The 19,395-nt window shown below is 59.0% G+C and overlaps 1 protein-coding gene across 6 annotated transcripts in view; it reads right to left on the minus strand.

The window, feature by feature from the left end:
- AK8 (adenylate kinase 8) overlaps positions 1-19,395 on the minus strand; it is an 80,034-nt gene that overhangs the window by 19,126 nt on the left and 41,513 nt on the right. For all 6 annotated transcript variants that reach the window (XM_081151234.1, XM_081151231.1, XM_081151233.1 and 3 more), the window contains one exon: positions 10,238-10,379. In XM_081151234.1, the coding sequence (XP_081007360.1) occupies positions 10,238-10,379 (142 nt within the window). The remainder of the gene's footprint in view (positions 1-10,237; positions 10,380-19,395) is intronic.

Raw genomic sequence — 19,395 nt, forward strand, 5'->3', positions numbered from 1 at the left:
CTTCAACAGGGTAATTAGACACGATTTTGTCCATTAGTCTTACAAGGCTAATTATTGTTGAGAGGAGAGGGGGGACGCTCCCAGAGCTCCACGGGAGAGGGGCATCTGGTTAATGCAAACGGGACGCAACATGGGCCAGGTACAAGGGCAGTCACAGCCCACTGTCCCCATCTGTCCCGGGGGCAGGCAGGGGAAGGAGAAGGGGACCCAGGAAGGCCTCCGGATGGGGGCGTGACTGCAAGGTGGGCAACTGCTCACCTGCCACTGTGCTGGGACTAGGAAAGCAGAACAAACAAGACAAAGAATGGCCAGCCTGGGGCCAGGAGGCCCGGTTCTGCCCCCACTCACTCACAGGGTGACCTCAGGTGACCCGAGTCTTTCAGGGCCTAAGTTTCTCCCTGGGCAATTTGGAGGCTACAGGAGATAGCCTCCAGGGGCCTACTGGGTTTGACTTTCAGGAACCTGAATCTCAGAATCAAAAAAGAAAAGCCTGGACGGGGCCGGGAAAGGAGAGGGGGTGCTGGGAGAGGCCGGGGCTCCCAGGCACCTGCCCTGGCTGGAACGTGGGCGGGCACGGGGGTCAGCTGAGATGCTCACGAGTGTGCTGCACTGGTTTGCTCGGCTGCCAGAGCAAGTGTCACACAGGCTGAACATCCTCCCAAATCCACATGCTGAAGGCCTGACCCCAGCACTCACAGTGTGACTGCATCTGGAGACGGGGCCTTCAGGAGGTGCTGCAGTTAAAACGAGGCCCTTCGGGTGGGCCCGGATTCAGTCTGGCTGGTGTGTTATAAGAGCAGGAAATGTGGATGCTCAGAGACACCGGGGTGCATGTGCTCAGAGACACCGGGGTGCATGTGCTCAGAGACACCGGGGTGCATGTGCTCAGGGGAAAGACCTTGAGAAGAGGCGGCCAGACGGAGGCCATCTATGAGCCACGCGGAGAGAAGAGGCCTCAGGAGAAACCAAAACTGCCGATACCTTCATCTTGAACTTCCAGCCTCCAGACCGTGAGAAGATAAATGTCAGCTGTTTAAACCGCCCAGCCTGTGGTGCTTTGCTACGGCAGCGAACAGGCCTCTCAATCTTCTGCCCAAGGCCAGCTAGTAGCCCCGTCCCCCAGGCCTGGTCCTCCCACCCGCTCCCTGATGGGCAGACGGCCACTCTATTCTTCAGGAGCTCCAGCAAAAACAGGAGTTCTCCCTGACGCCCGCCTTTCTCAGACGCCCTGTCTGCCCTTAGAAATGCAGCCTCTCAGCCGCCTGCACAGCTGTTACCGTGGGCCAGGGCACCAGAATCCCCCACCTGGATTTCTGCCAACAGCCCCCTTTCTGGCCACCCTGAGTCCGCCCTTGTCCTCCTGCCTGTGGTCCGTTCCCCACCCAGTCGCCTGAGTGATCCTTTTAAATCGTAAGTTAGATCCCACCACTCATCTGCTCAAACTTCCCCGTGACTCCGCCTGACTCAGAGGAACAGTCCGAGCCTTCCATGGCCTGGGCACCCTCTGCCTCGGGCATCACCTCCGCCTCTCCCTGTTCCATTGCAACAGCCACTGTGCTGCCCCTTAAATGTGGAAAGCCCACCCCCACCTCAGGGCCTTTGCACATGCTGTTCCTGCACCGCTCTTCCCCAGGTATCCCCACGATGTGCCAAACGTCCTCTCATCAGAAAGCCCTTCCCTGACCACCTTACAACACACACCCAGCACCCCCTTCCCGATGTCCCCTTTCCTGCTCCCCTTTACCCTGTTTCCTGTTCTCCAGGGGACCACCCCAAGCAGAGTGTGAGCAACGGCAAGTGTTGTGCTTTTGTTTCTTTTGTGCCCCCAGGACGGAAGCAGCAGCTGCACAGGAAGATCCTGAGGTGAGAGATGCTGAGGTGCAGATTCCAGACACCCCCACCCCAAACGCCACCCGACCTGGAAGGGGCAAAGCCAGGATCCCACAGCCTCTCCACTCCACCATTGCGCTATCCAGCCACTTCCTACCACAAGCACCATGTGTGAGGTCCTGTGAGGGTGCAGAGCAAGGAGGAGCATCAGGGAAGGCTTCCTGGAGGAGGGGGTTCCAGGCTTGGCAGGCCTTCCCTGGATCCTAGGATCTAGAACCCACGCTTCATGAGGCTCAGGCCCAGGAGAGAAAGGAGAGGTGATGCTGGGGCCCGGACGGAGGCTCTGCCCCATCGCTGCTTTGAGGGGTATGACCTGCCTTTGGGGTGGGGGTGTCTGGAATCTGCAGAAACCTCAAAGCCAGCGAGGAGGCACTGCCTAGAGTGTGACAATCTCAGAAAAAGCAAAGCTGAACTTCTACATGGGGAAGACTTTTTTAAAAAAGCTTTTTCTTATTAAAACTTCCCGTGATATTTAGGAAGGAGCGCCTCCGGCGCTCAGACGCCTGCCACCGGACCTGGCAGAGGCCGAGCTTTGAAGCGCAGCGCGGGGCCGGCGGTTCAGCGCTTGATTTATGCCTCGAGGAAGATGGGAAATTGAAGGGCGCGGATGTGTCCCCGCGGCTCCTGCGGGTGAGAAAGCAAATAGGATTTCTCCCAGGCACCTGGCAGCTCCGTCCCCTCGCCTTTCTCGGGGAAATGAATTTAAGCTAAAGCGAGCGTCACACCCCCACGCCTGGGGGAGTCTCCAGCAGAGCGGGACTCAAATGCCAGCTGCCCGGGGCTGCGCGCTGTTAAAAGTCACCTGTCAGTTTCCACCCGAGGCGGGAGATGGCTGTGGTCGCGGCGGGAAGGTGTGTTTACCTCGTCCGCCGTCCACCGGCTCAGTCGCCGCCACTGGTGACCCGCTGGATAGACCCACGGGACCCCTGGTAAGAGCTTAGTCCACAGGGGAAAGGAGTTGAGATGATCACCAGTGAAGACGAGGGAACCCCGAAGGGGGCGAGCGGGAATTTCCGAGCATGCGGTTATCAGGCGCCACAGTGTGCCCGCCCCCGAGTCCCGGCTGCCGCGGGGTCAGCAGAGCTCAGCCTGGCAGGGCCTGGGCTCCCCGGCTCTCTGGGAATTCACTGTGCTTTATACCCCAAAGACCCTCGAGGCTGCAGGCAGGGAGAGCAGGGGTCGCGCACACTTTCCGTGTTGTGGCTTCCGAAGGAATTGCTCTTAGGCTCTCAAGGGCAGATGACAAACCTAGTAACACTGTCGCAACTATAGTAACACTGTCACCGCTAAGTGCTAACCCAGGAGAAGCAGCCCCGACCTCCCACAGCTGCTCAGAATCAGGCTCTCCGACTTTTTCCTGCACAAACATTGCAGATGGGTGGCAAAATGTCACCAGTCCCCAGGCAAGATAAAAAGGGGGGAGGGCAGTCCCTTTTCCACTCCAGCTCTTATTTACGGAAAGATTAAAATGCCACAGCTCCAGGCGAGTGGGCTGAGGGCCCGTCACCACCACTCCTGGCCACGGCCTGGGGCTCAGGCACTGGGGTGCTCCACCCTTCTTGCCCCTGGGCTGTGACCCACCCAGGAGGCTGCCGACTTCCCATCACCAGCTAGTATTTCTTGCCGCATCCAAGCAGAGCACCGGCTCCCACAGCCAGGCCTGTGGGGGGCGCTGTCGCAGACCAGGCAGCATGCTGGACACTGAGCCAGTTTTGAACTCAGGGCTAGTAACTCTCCATTCCCTTCTCGGGCACCTTGCTAAGTCCCTACTCCGACCACTTCTGCCACGGGCTCCCACATTTGTCTGGGGACGGCCCCTATGCCCTGGGCCCCTAAAAGTATTTAAATGAGCCGATCCACAGACAGCCTGGCTAGCCCCTCCCCCTGCCCTCCACAGCTTGGCCGCAGCCCTCCCCTGGGTGGGGCTCCCCGCCTGGCCCCAAGTGCCAGCCACCTCTCCTCTGAAGCTGTGGGTGACGGTCCTCCTTTTGCTTCTCTGATGTCACTGTGATGTGTTCCACCATCACCACAATCTTGAAATCTTATAAAACAGCAGGGACAGGTGACAAGATTTCACATCTTTCCAGGACTGGGGTCATGGGTCCTGTCCAACCTGAGATTCCAACATCAAGCTTTTCCTGTCTGTCTGGCTCGTGGCATCTGTGGCGACTGTGCGATTCTCTCTGTTTGCAGAATCATTCTTCTGCCCCACGAGCCACCCGGTGAACAGGAGCTACCTTCCTTCGACCGGAGGGAAGCAACCTGCCCGGAGCAGCCGAGGGGCCAGCTTGGGCCTCAAGACTGTGCAGCGGGTATTTTGGCAAGAATAGGCCCGACCCTGCTTCTCGGAAGCTCTGGTCCGCACGGCAGGCTCTGAGCTCCTGCACGTTAGGGATGCTCAAGGTTCCCACGCGGGGAGCCCGCCGGCGCCAGGCTCTGCTAAGGGCTCCCCTGCATCCTCTCATCCCGTCCTCACACCTGACGTTCTGCATGGACTGCCCCTGTTGTCCAGTTGGGGAAACTGAGGCGCCGAGGGGCGAGCGACCTTCTGCGGGAAGCTCGGGTTTTGAGTTTTAACCACTAACAACATTATCTCGGTCGTACAGAACATTCTCCCCCGCACCCATCCTGTCCAGGCACATTTTCCCAGCAAACGCCCATGTGAGCCCAGCAGAGGGTGAGGGGAGAGGGTGGGGTTATGACCCACTTGACAGTTAAGGAAACTGAGGCTCAGAAAGGTTTAGTAGGGCCCCTAGACCTCTTACCCAGTGAGCGGCAAAGCACCGTTGTCACGAGCACGCATCGAACCACCGGAAACTCGGGAGGGGCGGGAAGGGCAGAGCAGGAGAGGTGGCTGCCAAGTGCCGGGGGAAAGAGAAGCACCTGGAGGCCAGGCTGGGTCCCCGTCCCGGAGGCCAGGCTCGGTCTGCCCTGTCCCATCCCCAACAGGCTCCCATTTTCCCGTGGGACGCTCTGTTGAGGCGACAGCTACCTCCTCCGGGGCCATCCAGTCTGAAGCTGAAGCGCTGCGCCCACGGGGGCCTCTGCCCACAGGAGCCAATGGACGTGGCAGGCCCTGGCCGCACCGTCCTCTGGGACAGGGTCAGCGTGACCTGGGGACCCTGTGCGGACAGTGACGCGGGGACTTGACCATTGGCAGCCAACCCGCCGTGGAGCAACAGCGTCCTTCCCCAAGCAGAAGGCACCCACGCGCGCGCGCGGTCGGTGATAAGTATTCCGGCCCACGCCTGGGAAACCCCCGGCGGCGGCAGCCGGGCAGGGTCACCCGGGTTCTATTAGCTCAATTAATGAGGAGGAGATAAGGCTAAGATCCCGCGCGGCGGGCGGGCGGCGCGGCGCTGGAGTAATGGAGTTATTAACCTCAGTCAGCGCTGCATCCCGCTGCTGATTCCAACTCCATTTCCTAGCTCAGGCCTCCATTAATGGGCTGTTTATCACCCCTAATCCGCACGGGGATCAGCGGCGGAAATGGGGGAGCTTCCTGGGACGACTGAGTGGTGATGAGAGAGAGGGAGGGAGGCAAGAGATCCTCTCTCGTTTGCATTTTAATTTTCCTTTGGTCCCTCTGCCGTCCTCTTAAGACATGGTAGCATCCTTCTTGCTTTGGGAGACGTTAGCGATGGCAAAGCCATTACCCAAGGGGTTCACTGTGTTGCCCCGAAAACACAGTGTCATGTGGAACTAAGCCGCAAGGAGCATGTAAATCCAAGCAGAGTGCCCGGGCCTGTAAACTGTACGGGCCTGGGGTTTGCTGGCGGAACGAACCACAGCCGCACGGTCGAAACGTAGCACAGTCGCAACCAAGGAGCCAAACCAGCACTCGGAGAATAACTGACCACCCCCCCCCCCCCACCCCCCCCCCCCACCCCCCGCCATTGAATGCCCCGAGGGCGGTTTCCCCGCCCACCGGACTCTGCGAGGTCTGGACAAACGGGAGGTTTTGTCTGTATCTATTTCGGGGTCACCTCCAATGCCACGGCTGCGGGGTGAGGAGGGAACTATCCTCCCCAATTCCAACCCCCCGGGCGTCTAAATGTCTTCCGAAGGCAGGAAAAGTAAACAGATTCCTATCAGAGAAAAATATTTTAAGTAGCAGTAAGTGATTTGAACCAACACATAATGAGTTGCTGTGGCAAATACTGACGGCCACCCCTTCAGAGTATGACTGTATTTGCCATCTTAGCCTCTTTTTCATGTTACAGGAGTTCAGAATCACATGCGTGATGACCGCAATAACAGACGAACCGGCAACGCCCGAGTTTGGGGCCTGAGTGTGGGACTGGCTGTGTGAGGTCCGGCCAGAAGGCGAACCACGCCCGACACGTGGACAGGGGGCCCGCCAGAGGAGCCAGCTCGGCCCGAGTCCCGGTGGCGCTTTCCGGTTATGGATTGCGGGCACACAGACCCCGGTCACTCTGCACAGCAGGAGGGCTGTCCCGGTAAAGGGCAGAGGTCAGTGCTCCAAGTGGCAGAGAAGAAAACAGAGAGAATGTAGCTTTTCAAGCCATTTGGGGAGCAGGGATAAGTGCTAAGCGCTGGCGCTGCAGGAAGGATACAAAGTAACAGAGCAAAGAGCTGGGCTCAGGCCTGGGCTCTTCCAGAAAGGATACAAAGTAACAGAGCAAAGAGCTGGGCTCAGGCCTGGGCTCTTCCAGAAAGGATACAAAGTAACAGAGCAAAGAGCTGGGCTCAGGCCTGGGCTCTTCCACATGGCCCCAGGCAAGGGACGCAGCTGCTCCCAGCCCAGGTGACTTTTACTGAGCAAACCTTCGAGGGGCTTTTCAATGAGGAAAAGGAGGATGGCTGAAGGTCAGAGGGCTCGGCGGGGACGAAGTGCCTCGGAGACACACCTAGGGACTGGGTACAACCGGACAGAGCGCCTCAGGGAGGAGAGGAGGAAGGTATTCCTGCCAGCGCCAGGGCAGCCTGCAGGACCGCCAGCGCTTGTTGGAAGGTCCCCACCCCCACCCCTAGGAAATCTGAGCGGCTCCCAGGCCCGCTGACCTGCAGGGGCCACCTGGCCCTGACTTTGTCAGCCTGGGTCCCCTCCGTGGCTCTACCCCCTGCTCCCTGGAGGAAAGGCTGTGCCTTTGGCAAAAACCAGAGACACACCTGGCATCAACTGGGAGCCAAATGCAGTGCGAGGACACCTGTCACTGCTTTCCCAGGGACGACCAAACCCCCTCGGGGCTCCTCTGGATGTGGGACACACAACTGTCGAGTTTAAGAAATAATAATAAATAAAAAATTAAAAACTGCCACACTGAGCGGTTTCCAACTTGCACAAAATGACCTGGGACACAAACTAGATCGCCGTCTTCGGTGATTTCTTCATAGTCCCCAAATTTAGTCCAATGAACAGACGGAGAAATGGTACAGGAGACAATGCTAATAAAATCCTGCCGCCATCCTGCTGAATTCCATTGCCACTGGCTCAGCCAGGCTCCCCCCTTGTCCCCCCTCTCCCAGGGATTTCTGAGACGCAGCAGCAGCTCTGACCTGGGACCCAGGCCTTGCCTGCAGCGGGGGGGGGGGGGGGGGGGGGGGGGGGGGGGCAGGTTCAAGGCCATGGCTTGCCGGCCCGTCCCTGCAGCACCGAGGGAAACCTGCAGCCGGCACAGGAAAGAGTCTGGCTGGTACCCCGCCAACCTCCCATCCATCAGCGCCCTACACTCCCTCTCTGCAGTGAACATTAATTTGAAAAGGAAATACCTGCTGCAAACTTGCAGCGTGAAATGAATGGTTTCACGGCCGTGCAGAGGGCAGGCTTCTGGATGCAGCCTTGCCTGGCTCTTGGTTTCTTTCCTATCTCCCTTTCTGTTTTATTTTTTTTAACTGTTACTATTACATTTTAACAAACTTTATAGCCCATTTTATTTGTTCTCAAATAAGTTTTCCTCCTTCTTTTCCACACATCAATTACTTGGTTCATCTCCCTCTCCGTGTGATGTCGGACTCCCGAGATTGATGCCGCCCGGCGGGGTATAATTTAGTATTATGCGCCACGGGTCTGTGAGGTAGGAGTCAGGCAAAACATTGCATTTGAACACCAACCCTTTATTAGCTCTAGGAAGAGATTTATATCTGACAAGGAGACAATAACTTTGTTTTCTGATAAGCCAAGGAGGTTTATTTCTGTGTCCAATGCACAGAGCAGCTTGCCCTTCCCAATAATTCTATTTACTAGTGTGAATATACTCTAATAATAAAATTGATATATATGTAAATTTATTTTAATCTCATTTCATCGAACCCTCCTAAAAATAAAAAAAAAGAGCCCTTGTGGATGGTTTTCATATCTGAATGATAGGCTTCTGCTGTGGTCCCAGACTGACATCGGGGCTGTAATTCCGGGGAGACTCCCCCGGCGCGGAACCAGCCCCGCCCGCCTGCTCCCCACCCCCGGGCCCGGCCCAGGGCCAGGTGGGCTCGCTGTTGAATATTTCTCCTTCCTTAGCCTTTGTCTGGACTTGAAGGTTGACGATGAAAATTACTCCCTGAATTAGTTGTAAAAATGTTTAACGGAAAGCAAAGCTGGGGAAACGGAACCGGCGGAGACGGGAAGGAGGGAAAGAAACACACCCTCGGCGACGGGTGTCGCCCAAGGGGGTCGGACGGGCCACGACCGAATCCACGCCGCCCGGGCCGGAGGGTCAGGCCAATGACACTGGCACGATTCACTGCGCCTTTAGAAACCGATTTTCCCCGCGGTGATCAGAGACGTGTCCCCTCGCAGGCTGGCCCGAGTGGGAGCCGCGGCTCCTCCCGCCGGCTCTGCAGCGAGCGCCCTGGCCCCCCGCGGGTCTCGCAGGCCCGGGTCCGAGCAGAGGGGCAGTAAACACAGCAGGCTTTGCCCCTCGGGGCTCAGAAATGCTGATTCTGTCCCCCACGTGTCACTGACCCGCCCTGGCCTTTCTTTTAAGTGACTGTTCCCCATTTTCCCGATGCCCTGCCTCTTCCGGTGGAGGGTGAGCTCACACACAAGCTAACCTCTGACACGTCACCGGAGACCCGAGGGGGAAACAGCCTCACGGCGCCGCGGTCCCTGGAAATGCCCGGGCAGGTGGGCGAGAGGACAGGATGGGCAGCCTCCCGCTGGGCCCCTGGCCCTAGACTTGGGCAGACCTTTCAGTCTCCCGGCAGGAAGCCCCCAGCCCCAACTCCAGGGATATAAATAAGACAGAGTTTCGGGGACCCCAACCTGGCCGGATAATGTGCCCCGACCGGGAATCGCTGACTGTGGGCTCAACCCTGGTGGGGGGTGTGGGAGGCAGTCGGTCAATGACTCTCATCACTGATGTTTCTCTCTCCCTCTCCCTTCCTCTCTCTCTGAAATCAATAAAATATATTTTTTAAAAAAAGACAAGAAAAGTTGAGATAAAAAAAGGGGATGAAAGGCAGCTGACAAAGTTAAGGGGGGAAAAAAACTAAGGGAAACATAAGAGCGTCGTACGAATGGAAAACAAACCAGAAACAACGGGAAATAAGTAGGACAGAAAATCAAGTTACGGTGAGGGACAGACGTGCGGGAACAATACAGAAAGGGAGAGGGTGAAGCTACGGACAGAGGGGAGCGCGGCCCGCACGTCGGGGTCCCCCTGTATGCGGACGCCGGTAACCGAGGCGACCCCGGGAGAACATTCCGGGGAAGTGTGTGCGGGGCGGGGGGGAGCGCCCCTCCCGGCCGGGAAAGCCTGACATTCCCGCGGCCTCGAGGCTCCGTCCCAGACGGCACGGGGGCAGCAGAGGACGGCGGGCGAGAGGGAGGAATGCGCCCCAAGAATTCTTTACTTTGCTGGATGCTTACAAATAAAGGTGACAGAAAGGCTCACGTATGCAGGGACTTAGGAAGTTCTGCATGTCTGTCCGCCCCTGAGGACAACTCCAAAGCCGCTCCCCTGGCCAGGCACACGGGGCCCCGCTCCCGGGGGCCCCTCAGCTCCCCAGGCCCACAGCCGCCATCCGGACACCGGGAGCCCCGTTTCCAACTAGAACGCTCTCGGCTCCTCGCCGCCTCCTCAGCGTCTCTGCCACACCAGGGGACCACCGGCGGCCGCCTCCCCGGCCAGAGCCCTCCCGGACTGAAAGCCTTCGGGTGCTTTCACCGGGTGGCCCTCGGTTATTTCCACAGTTCACAGCTGAAGGAGTTCGGGCCCCGCGAGGGGACAACGCCGGGACTGGAACCTCAGCCGCAGTCCCCGTTCCCTGGGCGAGCAGGCGGTGGGGGGATCCGGGCACGGGACCCGCCCGGGGAAGCCGCGAAGGCTGGGAGCTGGACGCGGTCAGCGGGCCCGTGAGCCGGGCGGCCCCCGGCGGGCGGGCTCACCTGTTGGGCGAGTAGCCCACGCTGCTCAGCATGTAGGCCTGGTCCAGGTCCCGCGGGAAGCCGTGCAGCACCCACCCTTTCTGAAGGCAGTCGTACTGGTTCAGGCGCTGGGCCAGCACCTTCATGATGATGCTGTCGGGCACTGCGGAGAAAGGACGGGGTCAGTCACCCTGCCGTCCTGGGCACCTCTCCCCCAACAGGAACGCGAGGGAGAATCTGCGGCCCATGGGCTTCTCGACTTGACTTGACCGTGAACTGAACTGGTAGAGTCGGGTGTCGGTGGACAAGACCGTGGGTGCCCTTTCCCGGGTCCCTCCGTTGTCCCAGTGACGGGAACAATGTGGCTGCCTAAGATGGGTCAAGGGTGACCTTGACCTTGACCTTGACCTTGACCTTTCCCTGCCCCTCGGTGGCCAGGGGGTAGTTCCCAGCCCTCCAGTAACAAGTGGCCGTTTCCCCAGAGGACGGAGGTTGCACCAGGCCCGCCGGGGCCCTGCGCCCCGCAGGCGGGATCAGTGGGTGCGCGAGGTGCTCTGCTAGCCTGTGGTCCACAGCGACCCGCTCTCCTCTCCGCCCCACTCCCCCACCCCCCGCGATGTAGGGCTCGAATCTCTCAGGGTCTCAGCTCTAGTTATAACTGGAGACTGAAATAAAGTCTCGGGGAGATGAGACAGCGAGAAGTCTCTTGTTTACATTTCACAGTTGACATTTTCCTGAAACCTTTCTCTCTCTTCTCAGATCCATTAAATGTCCTATGTTGCTAATGTACTCCATTCTAGCAATTTGCTCTGCATTGCCTGCACTTTACACTCATTTTTGCAGAAATACTTGGTAAATATTACCATGTTTGCTGTGAACGCGGGCCCCACGAGAGCTGGCTCCGGGAGCTGTAGCGCGGAGGGAGGTGTGGGGGGCGGCCTCTCTGGAGATGCTGGTCCCCGCCTTCCGGCACCCGTGGGTCAGGCAGGCGACCCCGCCGCACACGCCTGAAGCCTCCCCACGCGTCCCCAGGCTGGCAGCCAGTAAACTCGGGGCGAGCGGTGCAGACAAACCTCTGCTGTCTCCCTCGGCCACGGCATCCCGGTGACCACCCGTCACCAGAGTCAGAACCTGTTCTAAGCCGTACGCATTTCCCCGAATTTGATTTTCTTGTGCCTTTCAGCCCTTCTCTCCCAGTCCCCAGGAAGGAGCAGAAAAGGGGCTTCGCCCTAATGAGAACTTTGGCTCTGTAATGTGAATGAGAGGGCACACAGCTAAGCCTGTCTCTTCTCCTGCTTAAACTGGCAGTGGCTCCCCAGTGCCCGGGGGTAAGAGCCGCCCCCTCCCCCATGGCCAACAAGCTCCGGCTCTCAAGCTCCGACTCCTGCCTCCCAGCCAGGTGACCCCCCATCTTCGCCTCCTCTCGAACGCACAGCCCCTCCACCCAGGCCGTCCCTGCCAGGCCTTGCCAGGGGCCAGCCTTTGGACTCGGCCTCCCCCGAGGACGGCCCCCACCTGGGGCAGCCCTGTGCCTCGCCTCACTGTCGCTGGCACCCTTGGCATTACCCCTAATTTTCTGTGTAACATCTGCCTCTCGCGAAAGATGGGGTTCCATGAGGACAGAGGACCAGCGCCTGGCACTGTGCCTGGCACGTGGTAGGCGCTCAGTAAACGTTCTTTGGATGAGTGAATAGCACCTTTTTCAAACACCAGGAGGCGTTTCGGTTCCTTAAGCGCTTGTGTGCAGAGAACAGAAACTCGGTTCTCCTGAGCGCGGGATCGGCCCCCTGCGACGGGAAACACCCGCGAAGCCCGCCCCTCAGTGGCCCTTCCTCTGCACCCGAGCCCGCCCGCAAGCTACACAGGCATCACGGGACACGCGTGGACGTCCGGAACTTGTTCCAAAATGACCTTGGTGGGAGGGGTCTTGCTGCTGTTCCTGGACACGGGGAGGCCACGCACTCTCGTGGGTTCGTTACACTGGGGGCGGGTCCATGTGGGTGCCCTGTCCTTTTTAAACAATGTTTAAAGCCTTCCATTTAAAAAGTGGTTTGTTTTTTAAAGGGAACTATTTAAATGCCTAAAGATGAAGTCTCCTCAGAAGGCCACGCTGTGGGGACACCCGGGCGCTGGTGGGGACTGTGTCCTTCCGTAACTGCGCCTGCTCCGGAAACCGCCCAGATCTGCCTCTTGGGCAATCCTGAGAAGGCAGCCCGGCCCCTCGCTCGAGGCCGTTGCCTCTGCCCCTCAGTCAAGGTCGAATATCGATAACTCTGAGCATGGGGCCTCGAGGGGCTGCGAGGCTCCAGGGCTCCACAGTCCTCTCCCAGCAGAGAAGCCTCTGCGGATCATAGGGGTGTCCCGGTGTCCCCCCGGGGGTCGGGGCCGAGGCGAAGGGGACCAGGAACTCCGGGGGGACCTGCCTCCCTCGAGGCCGCCAACCCTGCAGGGGGGCGCCCCCCAGCTGTGGGGGCAGCTCAAGGCAGGAGCCCGGAGACCCTGCCCGGGGCCTGCTTCCCGAGCCCACAGACTCTCCTGCTCCTGGGGGGCTCTCTGCTCTGCGCCCACGTTCCCTGCAGGCTGCTGGCTCGTTTCCGCAGCCACACGTGGTCTGACCAGCCTGTGGACGTTTAAAGCGGCCGGATGCCCCTGCCCATCCATCCACCTTCACTCTCTGCTCAGCCGGGTGCAACTTCAGGGAGGCCCAGTCTCTCCAGTAAGTCAGGGGCCTCGGGCTCCATGTGTCTTTACAGTTCACATCTCAGCCACGGGCTGCTTCTGTCAGCCCCAAGTCTAGAATGTGCAAGACATGCGCATCCACGACTTTATGAGGCCACGCGGTGTTTCCGGTCTTTTTTTGTTCTTAAGATCTTCCATTGACCTCGAGGTAATTAAAGTCTCAGTCCATTTGTTTTCTGCCAGCGTGGTATGCTTGGCATAAGGGTTGACGGGAGTCACAGGTGAGAGGCGCCCAGGCCTCACAGGGATCCTGCCAGGTCCCTAGAGCCACCCAGGACACCTACCCCCCCTTCCCCCGTCTTCAACCCGAGGATCTCTGCTTAAAGGCCCCGGTCCCCATCCAGTGTGAGCGGGGCCACCCTGAGATGGCGGGACGGGACTGTGGTTCTTTCTGGGCACAGGTCTGGCTCCATCCTCAGCCTAGTCCCCTCTGAAAGCTGACGTGGAGTTAGGAGGGCCCAGCTCGGGGCCTCCCGGTGGCTGGGAGCCCAGGGCCCGGAGGGGAGGGGTCCTCCTGCAGGCCGGCCTGGCGCCTTCCGGCTGCTCCACGCTGCCACCTGCTGTCCGTCTGCGCTCCTGCACTCCGCCCACCAGCCAGGGCCCCCGAGCTGGGGCTCAGCTGGGGCCCAAGGGGAACAGGCTGCTGGAACCGGCCCCAAAAGGCTAGGACAAAAGTGGAGAAAAGGGAACAGCTCCCTCAGCCAGTGCCGGAAGGCAGAACAGACCCCAGGTTGACTGACAGACCCAGAGTAAGTGGCTCAACCCTCCCACCCCCCAGGGCAAGTCACAATAAAGCTGGGCGCCTCACCACACACCCCTGCACACCCCTGCACACTCTATCCACACATGCACACGCACATGCACACACCCTGAGGCTGTCCCTGTAACTGCTCTCCTTTTTCAGGGTCTCAGGAATGAAGGTAAGGGGGACATGGTGGAAGACAGAACTTTCTTATCCCCCCCCCCCCCCCCCCCCCGCCCCGCCTGGAGGGGCCCAGGACTGTGAAGGAGGGAGAGGGTTGCTCGTCCTGTTTCCACCTCGTGCATGCTGACGCTTGGAAGAAATGGGGCTCCCCCCTCACTCTCTTCCCCAGAATGTTGGGGGCTTGGCCCAGGACACGCGTTGGACCTTTTGGGTCGCCAACTTACTACCACTGTAATTCAAGAAAAGCTGTTTCTGGGAGACTCCCTCCCCCCCCCCCAGTGCTGGTTCCCGCCCTGCCAGCCCTCCCCCAGCCAGAACCGGAAACCACGAAACCCCAGGGCCTCCCGAGGACCTGCCACGCCACCAGCGCCTGGAGGGCGGGAGCTGCGGCCTCGGTGACGCGGGTTGTTATTTACTGCCGCCTGCTGGTGGGTCGTGGGTACTGCGCCCCACAGGAGCACAAACCCATAACCAGCGTTTCTAAACCCTCCAAGTCACTGAGGAGAAAGCGGCTGTTCCAAGTGGCTGCGCCCTGCAGTTCTTGGGGGGGGGGAGCAAACCCTTGGACCTAGCCTGTCCCCTTGTTAAACTCCAGTCGCCTGCTCCAGACAAGCTCTGTCTGCAGGCCTGGGCTCCCAGGCACACGATGGAGCAGACGCCTGCTGAGGCCCCGTAGGTTTTAAGAGTCTATGTTCTAACATCTCTATTGCTTAACAATAACATTTCAACCTGCTTGGCAGACAGTGGTGCCGGGAAATAACTTTCTGAATATTAGATTTTTTTCAAGTCTAGAAAAGTACATTATCCCCAGGCTCCTACCAATTAGGAGCCTATTCACACTGCCCATCCCTTGAGAGCCGCTGCCCCTTCCTGTCACTTTCTGTCGCTCCCCCTCTGTCACGTCCGCTCGGGCACAGGGCGCAGGCAGGATGGAGGTGCCCGCAGGTGATGGGGCGCTGCAGTCGCCAGGCAGAGCCCTCCAACAGCGGGCGCCAGTCTGTCTCGAGCGAGGCTTCAGACGGGACCATTTAAACACAGACATTCTCCTATAAACAAACAGTACTTCACTTAGCAAATTAACCAGACTTTTAGTAAAAATGCTCACCCTCACCGTGTGTAATGATTTGATAATTAGTTCGTCTGATCTGAAAACACATTTTTCCGTCTTTCAGTGGGATGTGAAAGTGAAAACGGGAACATGAGAGGAGGCCGCCAGCCTGTCCAGGACAGGGCGCCGCCAGAGGGCAGGTGTCCAGTCACTGTCCACTGCAGGTGTCGGGTTTAAGGACACGATTCTCCTTCGTTGTGACGTATCTGGGACTCAGAACGAGTTATTGCCCCCACATCTCAAGGGCAGTGAGAACAAACACTACCTACCACCCACCCGATCTCTGAGGAGAAAACCAGCAACTGCTGGGAAGCGGGGAGCAGCCACGAGCCCAGTTTTCTGGGATGGAAAAGACACGACGGTGTATTCACTTAACAAGCACGTGCCGCCGGGCTCACTGTGAGCTCGGCTCTGTTCTAAGCATATATTTGTTCTCATACAAGTACTAATTCATGTGATCCTCACAACAACCCCATTTTACAGATTAGGACACTGAGGCACAGAGAGAGGAAGCAACTTGCCCAAGGCCACACAGCTAGTAGGCAGTGGGGCCCAGATTTAGGGCAGATGACCTAGCTCAGGGCCATCTGCCTGATCTCTGCGCCCCCCTGGCCTTTCAGGGAAAGGGGCAGTGTGAACCATGCCCCCCACTCTGCAGGCCACTCACAGCAGGCCCTTGGACAAGTCACTTCAACTCCCACCTGGGGTTCCTTCCTCTTTAAAAGAGAACTGGACGCAGGTCTCTGAGCTACCGGCGAGCCCCTATGTGGCAGCATGAAGTCATGCGGTCCCCAGCTCCTCGGGTCCGCAAGGCTGTCTGTCTGCCTCAGTGCAGCCACAAGATGCAGCCAATCTGAGCAAAACTGAGCCACTCATTCCCACCTTCCCCAGCAAGGAAGATCGGGGATGCCCTGGTCCTGCTGATCTGGGCTGGTCCTACTGACTAGCCTGACGGACAAGATCCAGGATCGGGCAGGAGCCTCGCAGCTGATCCACCCTCCACCCAACCACCACCGCCGCCCTGGACTCCCCAGGGTGCTGGTTTCCCCAGAACCAGGTGGGAAGGCTGGTTCTGCCCATGCTGGCCACTGGAAGGGACTGTCTGGGTGAGAGACGTCCGGCCAGCCCCAGCGCTGCCAAGCATCACTCCTGTCACCAGGCTTGGGAATGGAGGCTCCATCTAGGACACAGCGGCCTCAGCAGATGCAACAGGGGAAGAACCAGGAGCCAAGCCGACACCAGAGCTGAGGACCAGACAGGGCGCTGGAGGAGCAGCCCAGGCCTCCCACTCGTCTAGCCGCGCCAACCGAGGCCCACGTTGGGGCGGGGCGCACTTGAGCCCTCTCTGCGCGTCCTGCCTGGATCCTGACCTGTGAAATCAGGAGCATAATCAGATAGTTGTCATTTTATGCCCGTAAACTGTAGAGTTTCTGTGATAGAGAATTGGGGCACCAGAGGTGTGAAAAACCGGGCCTTTGCCAGTTCCTGGTGACCACAGGGACCAGACACCCAATGTCAGCAGCAGTCACAGGAAAATAATAAAATATTTTAAAATTCCACATAGAAACATGCGTGTGTAGCTACTGGGTCTCACTGCTACTACCTGTCACTCGTATAATTGCTAGTAACAGTAACAGCAACAGCAACAGTAACAGCAACAGCAACAGTAACAGCAACAGTAACAGCAACAGTAACAGCAACAGTGACAGCAACAGTAACAGCAACAGTAACAGTAACAGCAACAGTAACAGCAACAGTGACAGCAACAGTAACAGCAACAGTAACAGTAACAGCAACAGTAATAGCAACAGGAACAGCAGGCAGCCAATCCGTGGCCCTGCTGTGTCCCGCCCTGTGCTGGACTTTTATAGACACAATGTCACCTTCCACACAGAACACACCCATGACTCCAAGGCCACGAAGGGCTCCCCTTACAGGTGAGGACCTGGCTCGCCCACGGGCGCACAGCTGGGAGGCGGCAGAGGCAGAACTGGCATCAAGGGAGCAACTCAGAGCCCAAACCTGTAGCTGCTGCTCCCTTGACTGTCAAGGAGCGACGGCAGCTGGCCACCTGCAGACACCCGCCAGGCTGCCTGCTGCCTTCTACCACCTGCTGTCCCACTGTCCCTCCAAGCTGAGGGGGTGTCCTACCCAGAATGCAGGCGTCAGGAAAGCTCCCGCCCAGCTGCCGTGGGGCTCCTGCCTGGGACCTTCCTTCACTCACACGCTGCTGAGCGCCTGCCCTGGCCCTGGGCCAGGCGAGGTCCATCTCACCTCCCAGGAACCCGACCGTGACCCCAGGTGGGGCAGTGCGACCGGGTTCTGGAGGGTAAATCAGATGTGCGCATGGAGGAGGGAGGCTCAGAGGGCAAAGGAGTCTCCTGCTCGCCTTCCGCCTCCCCGGGTCCCACAGGATGGCCGCGGGGAGGGTGGAAGGGACTGGATGGGACAGGCACCTCCCTTTATGCTCTATATGGGTCCCTCCCCTCCCCACCTTGCGTGTCCCTCCACCTGCCAGTCCACCTCCCCACCACATTCCCACCTTCGCCCCCCACGGTCCCCTCACTCAGAGCCACGTGGACAGGTGTGGAGCTGCAGGGTGTGGGCCGCACGCCCCCCCGTCGGTCACAGCTGTGCCACATTCCCTGTGGGGAAGCCTCAGCGCCGCCTGCTAGCTGACAAACCCCAGCCACTCTCACATCCCTGATCCGTTTCAGGGACACAGCCACCGTCCGAAACACAGGGGCTGCAGAAGGTCACCAGGCCCCACTCACAGCCCACGAGAAAGAGCCGGTGTCAGGGACAGTCCCCGAGGGAAGGGGCTTCAAGCCGCACCTGCCGTGGGTGTGAGAGGAGCCCTGGGCGGCTGCACCGGAGGCCTCACGGCTGGAGGAGGCGGCTCGGGCCCCGGGGTCCAGCCTGTCGCAGCCGATTTCACAGCTGAGTGGGCGGGAGGCCACAGGGGCTGCCGTGGGGGGAAGGATTCCAGAGGCTCTGGTCAGCGGGAGGACGCCACGCGCTCGGGCTCACCCTAGGCCTGCGGAGGCGCGGGCTCTGCCTCACCTCGTCTTGTGACCTGGGAGCCCGGCACAGGGCGAGGGCCCTGGGCACACCCGGTGCAGCAGGCACACCCGGTGACACAGCCCCCGCCCAGCTGGGGAGAAAGGATTTCACTGAACCGGAGCATGAGTGCACTGAGGGCCCCTCGCTGCCTCAGTTTCCCCACTGGTCTGGCCATTGAACAAAAGCTTTGTGGCCTCTATGGCAACAGACCTTTTAATGACGCAGGTGAAGCATCATTTTGACGATACAGAAACAGTAGAGATGAAAGTCTAGTTTTAAAAACACAAGGAGCTGGGCCCTCTGGGGGCACGAAGCTGCTGACACACGGGGCGCTGACCCCCTTCCCTCTCTGTCCTCGTGAACGGGCCCCTCGGCCACGGCCCCGCCGCTGGAAGACTCCACCCGCTTTCCAGGAGGAAACCTTTGTAGCGGTCCCAGCGGAGGAGCCAGAAGTTTGACTTGAAACAAGGAGCCACTTCAAAAGCACTGTCGGGCCGGGTGAGGGTCCATGAAAATGCATCAGCGCCACGGCCGCGGCCACCCGCCGGCCACCCTGCAGCGGGGCTCCGGTGGGGCACCCGAGGGACGGGGGACGCGTCTCGGGGAGGGAACAGATAAAACACACGCTGAGCGAGAGAGCAAACGAACGTGCTTATTACCGACTGCTTGGACTGCGTGCGTGTGCGCGTGTGTGTGCATGGGTGCATGTGTGCGTGGGTGCATGTGTGTGCGTGTGTGTGCATGTGTGCGTGTGTGCGCATGTGTGTGCGTGCGTGCATGTGTGCGTGCATGCATGTGTGCGTGTGGGCGTGCACGTGTGCGTGTAGAAAAATGAAAGAAAAATGTGGAGTTTTTTGCAGTAATAAAAAGGGAGTAGCACCGCGGGGGCCCCTAAAGCTTGTGAAAAATTAAACTCGACGGATTCAAACTGTCCTATTTCCACTTCAAAAGAGAAGAGGCACTGAGCTCTTCCCAACTTATCTTCAAACGCCCAGCACCCTAGAAAGTTTCTTTAAAAAAATAAAGTCTCCCGTTCCCCCAAGCGCTGCGCCGGTTACTGTGCCCACCGCCTCTCCCGCTCCTAATTATACCCCTGCGAGTCTATTAATCAGCTGGTAAATAATTCAGAGCGCCGGGCGCGGCCTTCCGCCGCTACAGACGCGCCGCGCAGGCTGCTGGAGACGCCGTCCCCCGGGCCTCCGTGGCGAGGCGGGGGCGCTGCTGGCTCACCGGGCTGTGCTCCGCTTACCTCCTCAGACGGGGAGGTTTACTTTGTCTTTCAACTCAGCAAACCTTTGCAAGTTTTTAACAAAAGCACAAAGCTGGCCTATTGTCAAATCTTTA

This window comes from Miniopterus schreibersii (genome assembly GCF_964146895.1).
Source record: "Miniopterus schreibersii genome assembly, chromosome: 11".
Lineage (NCBI taxonomy): Eukaryota > Metazoa > Chordata > Mammalia > Chiroptera > Miniopteridae > Miniopterus > Miniopterus schreibersii.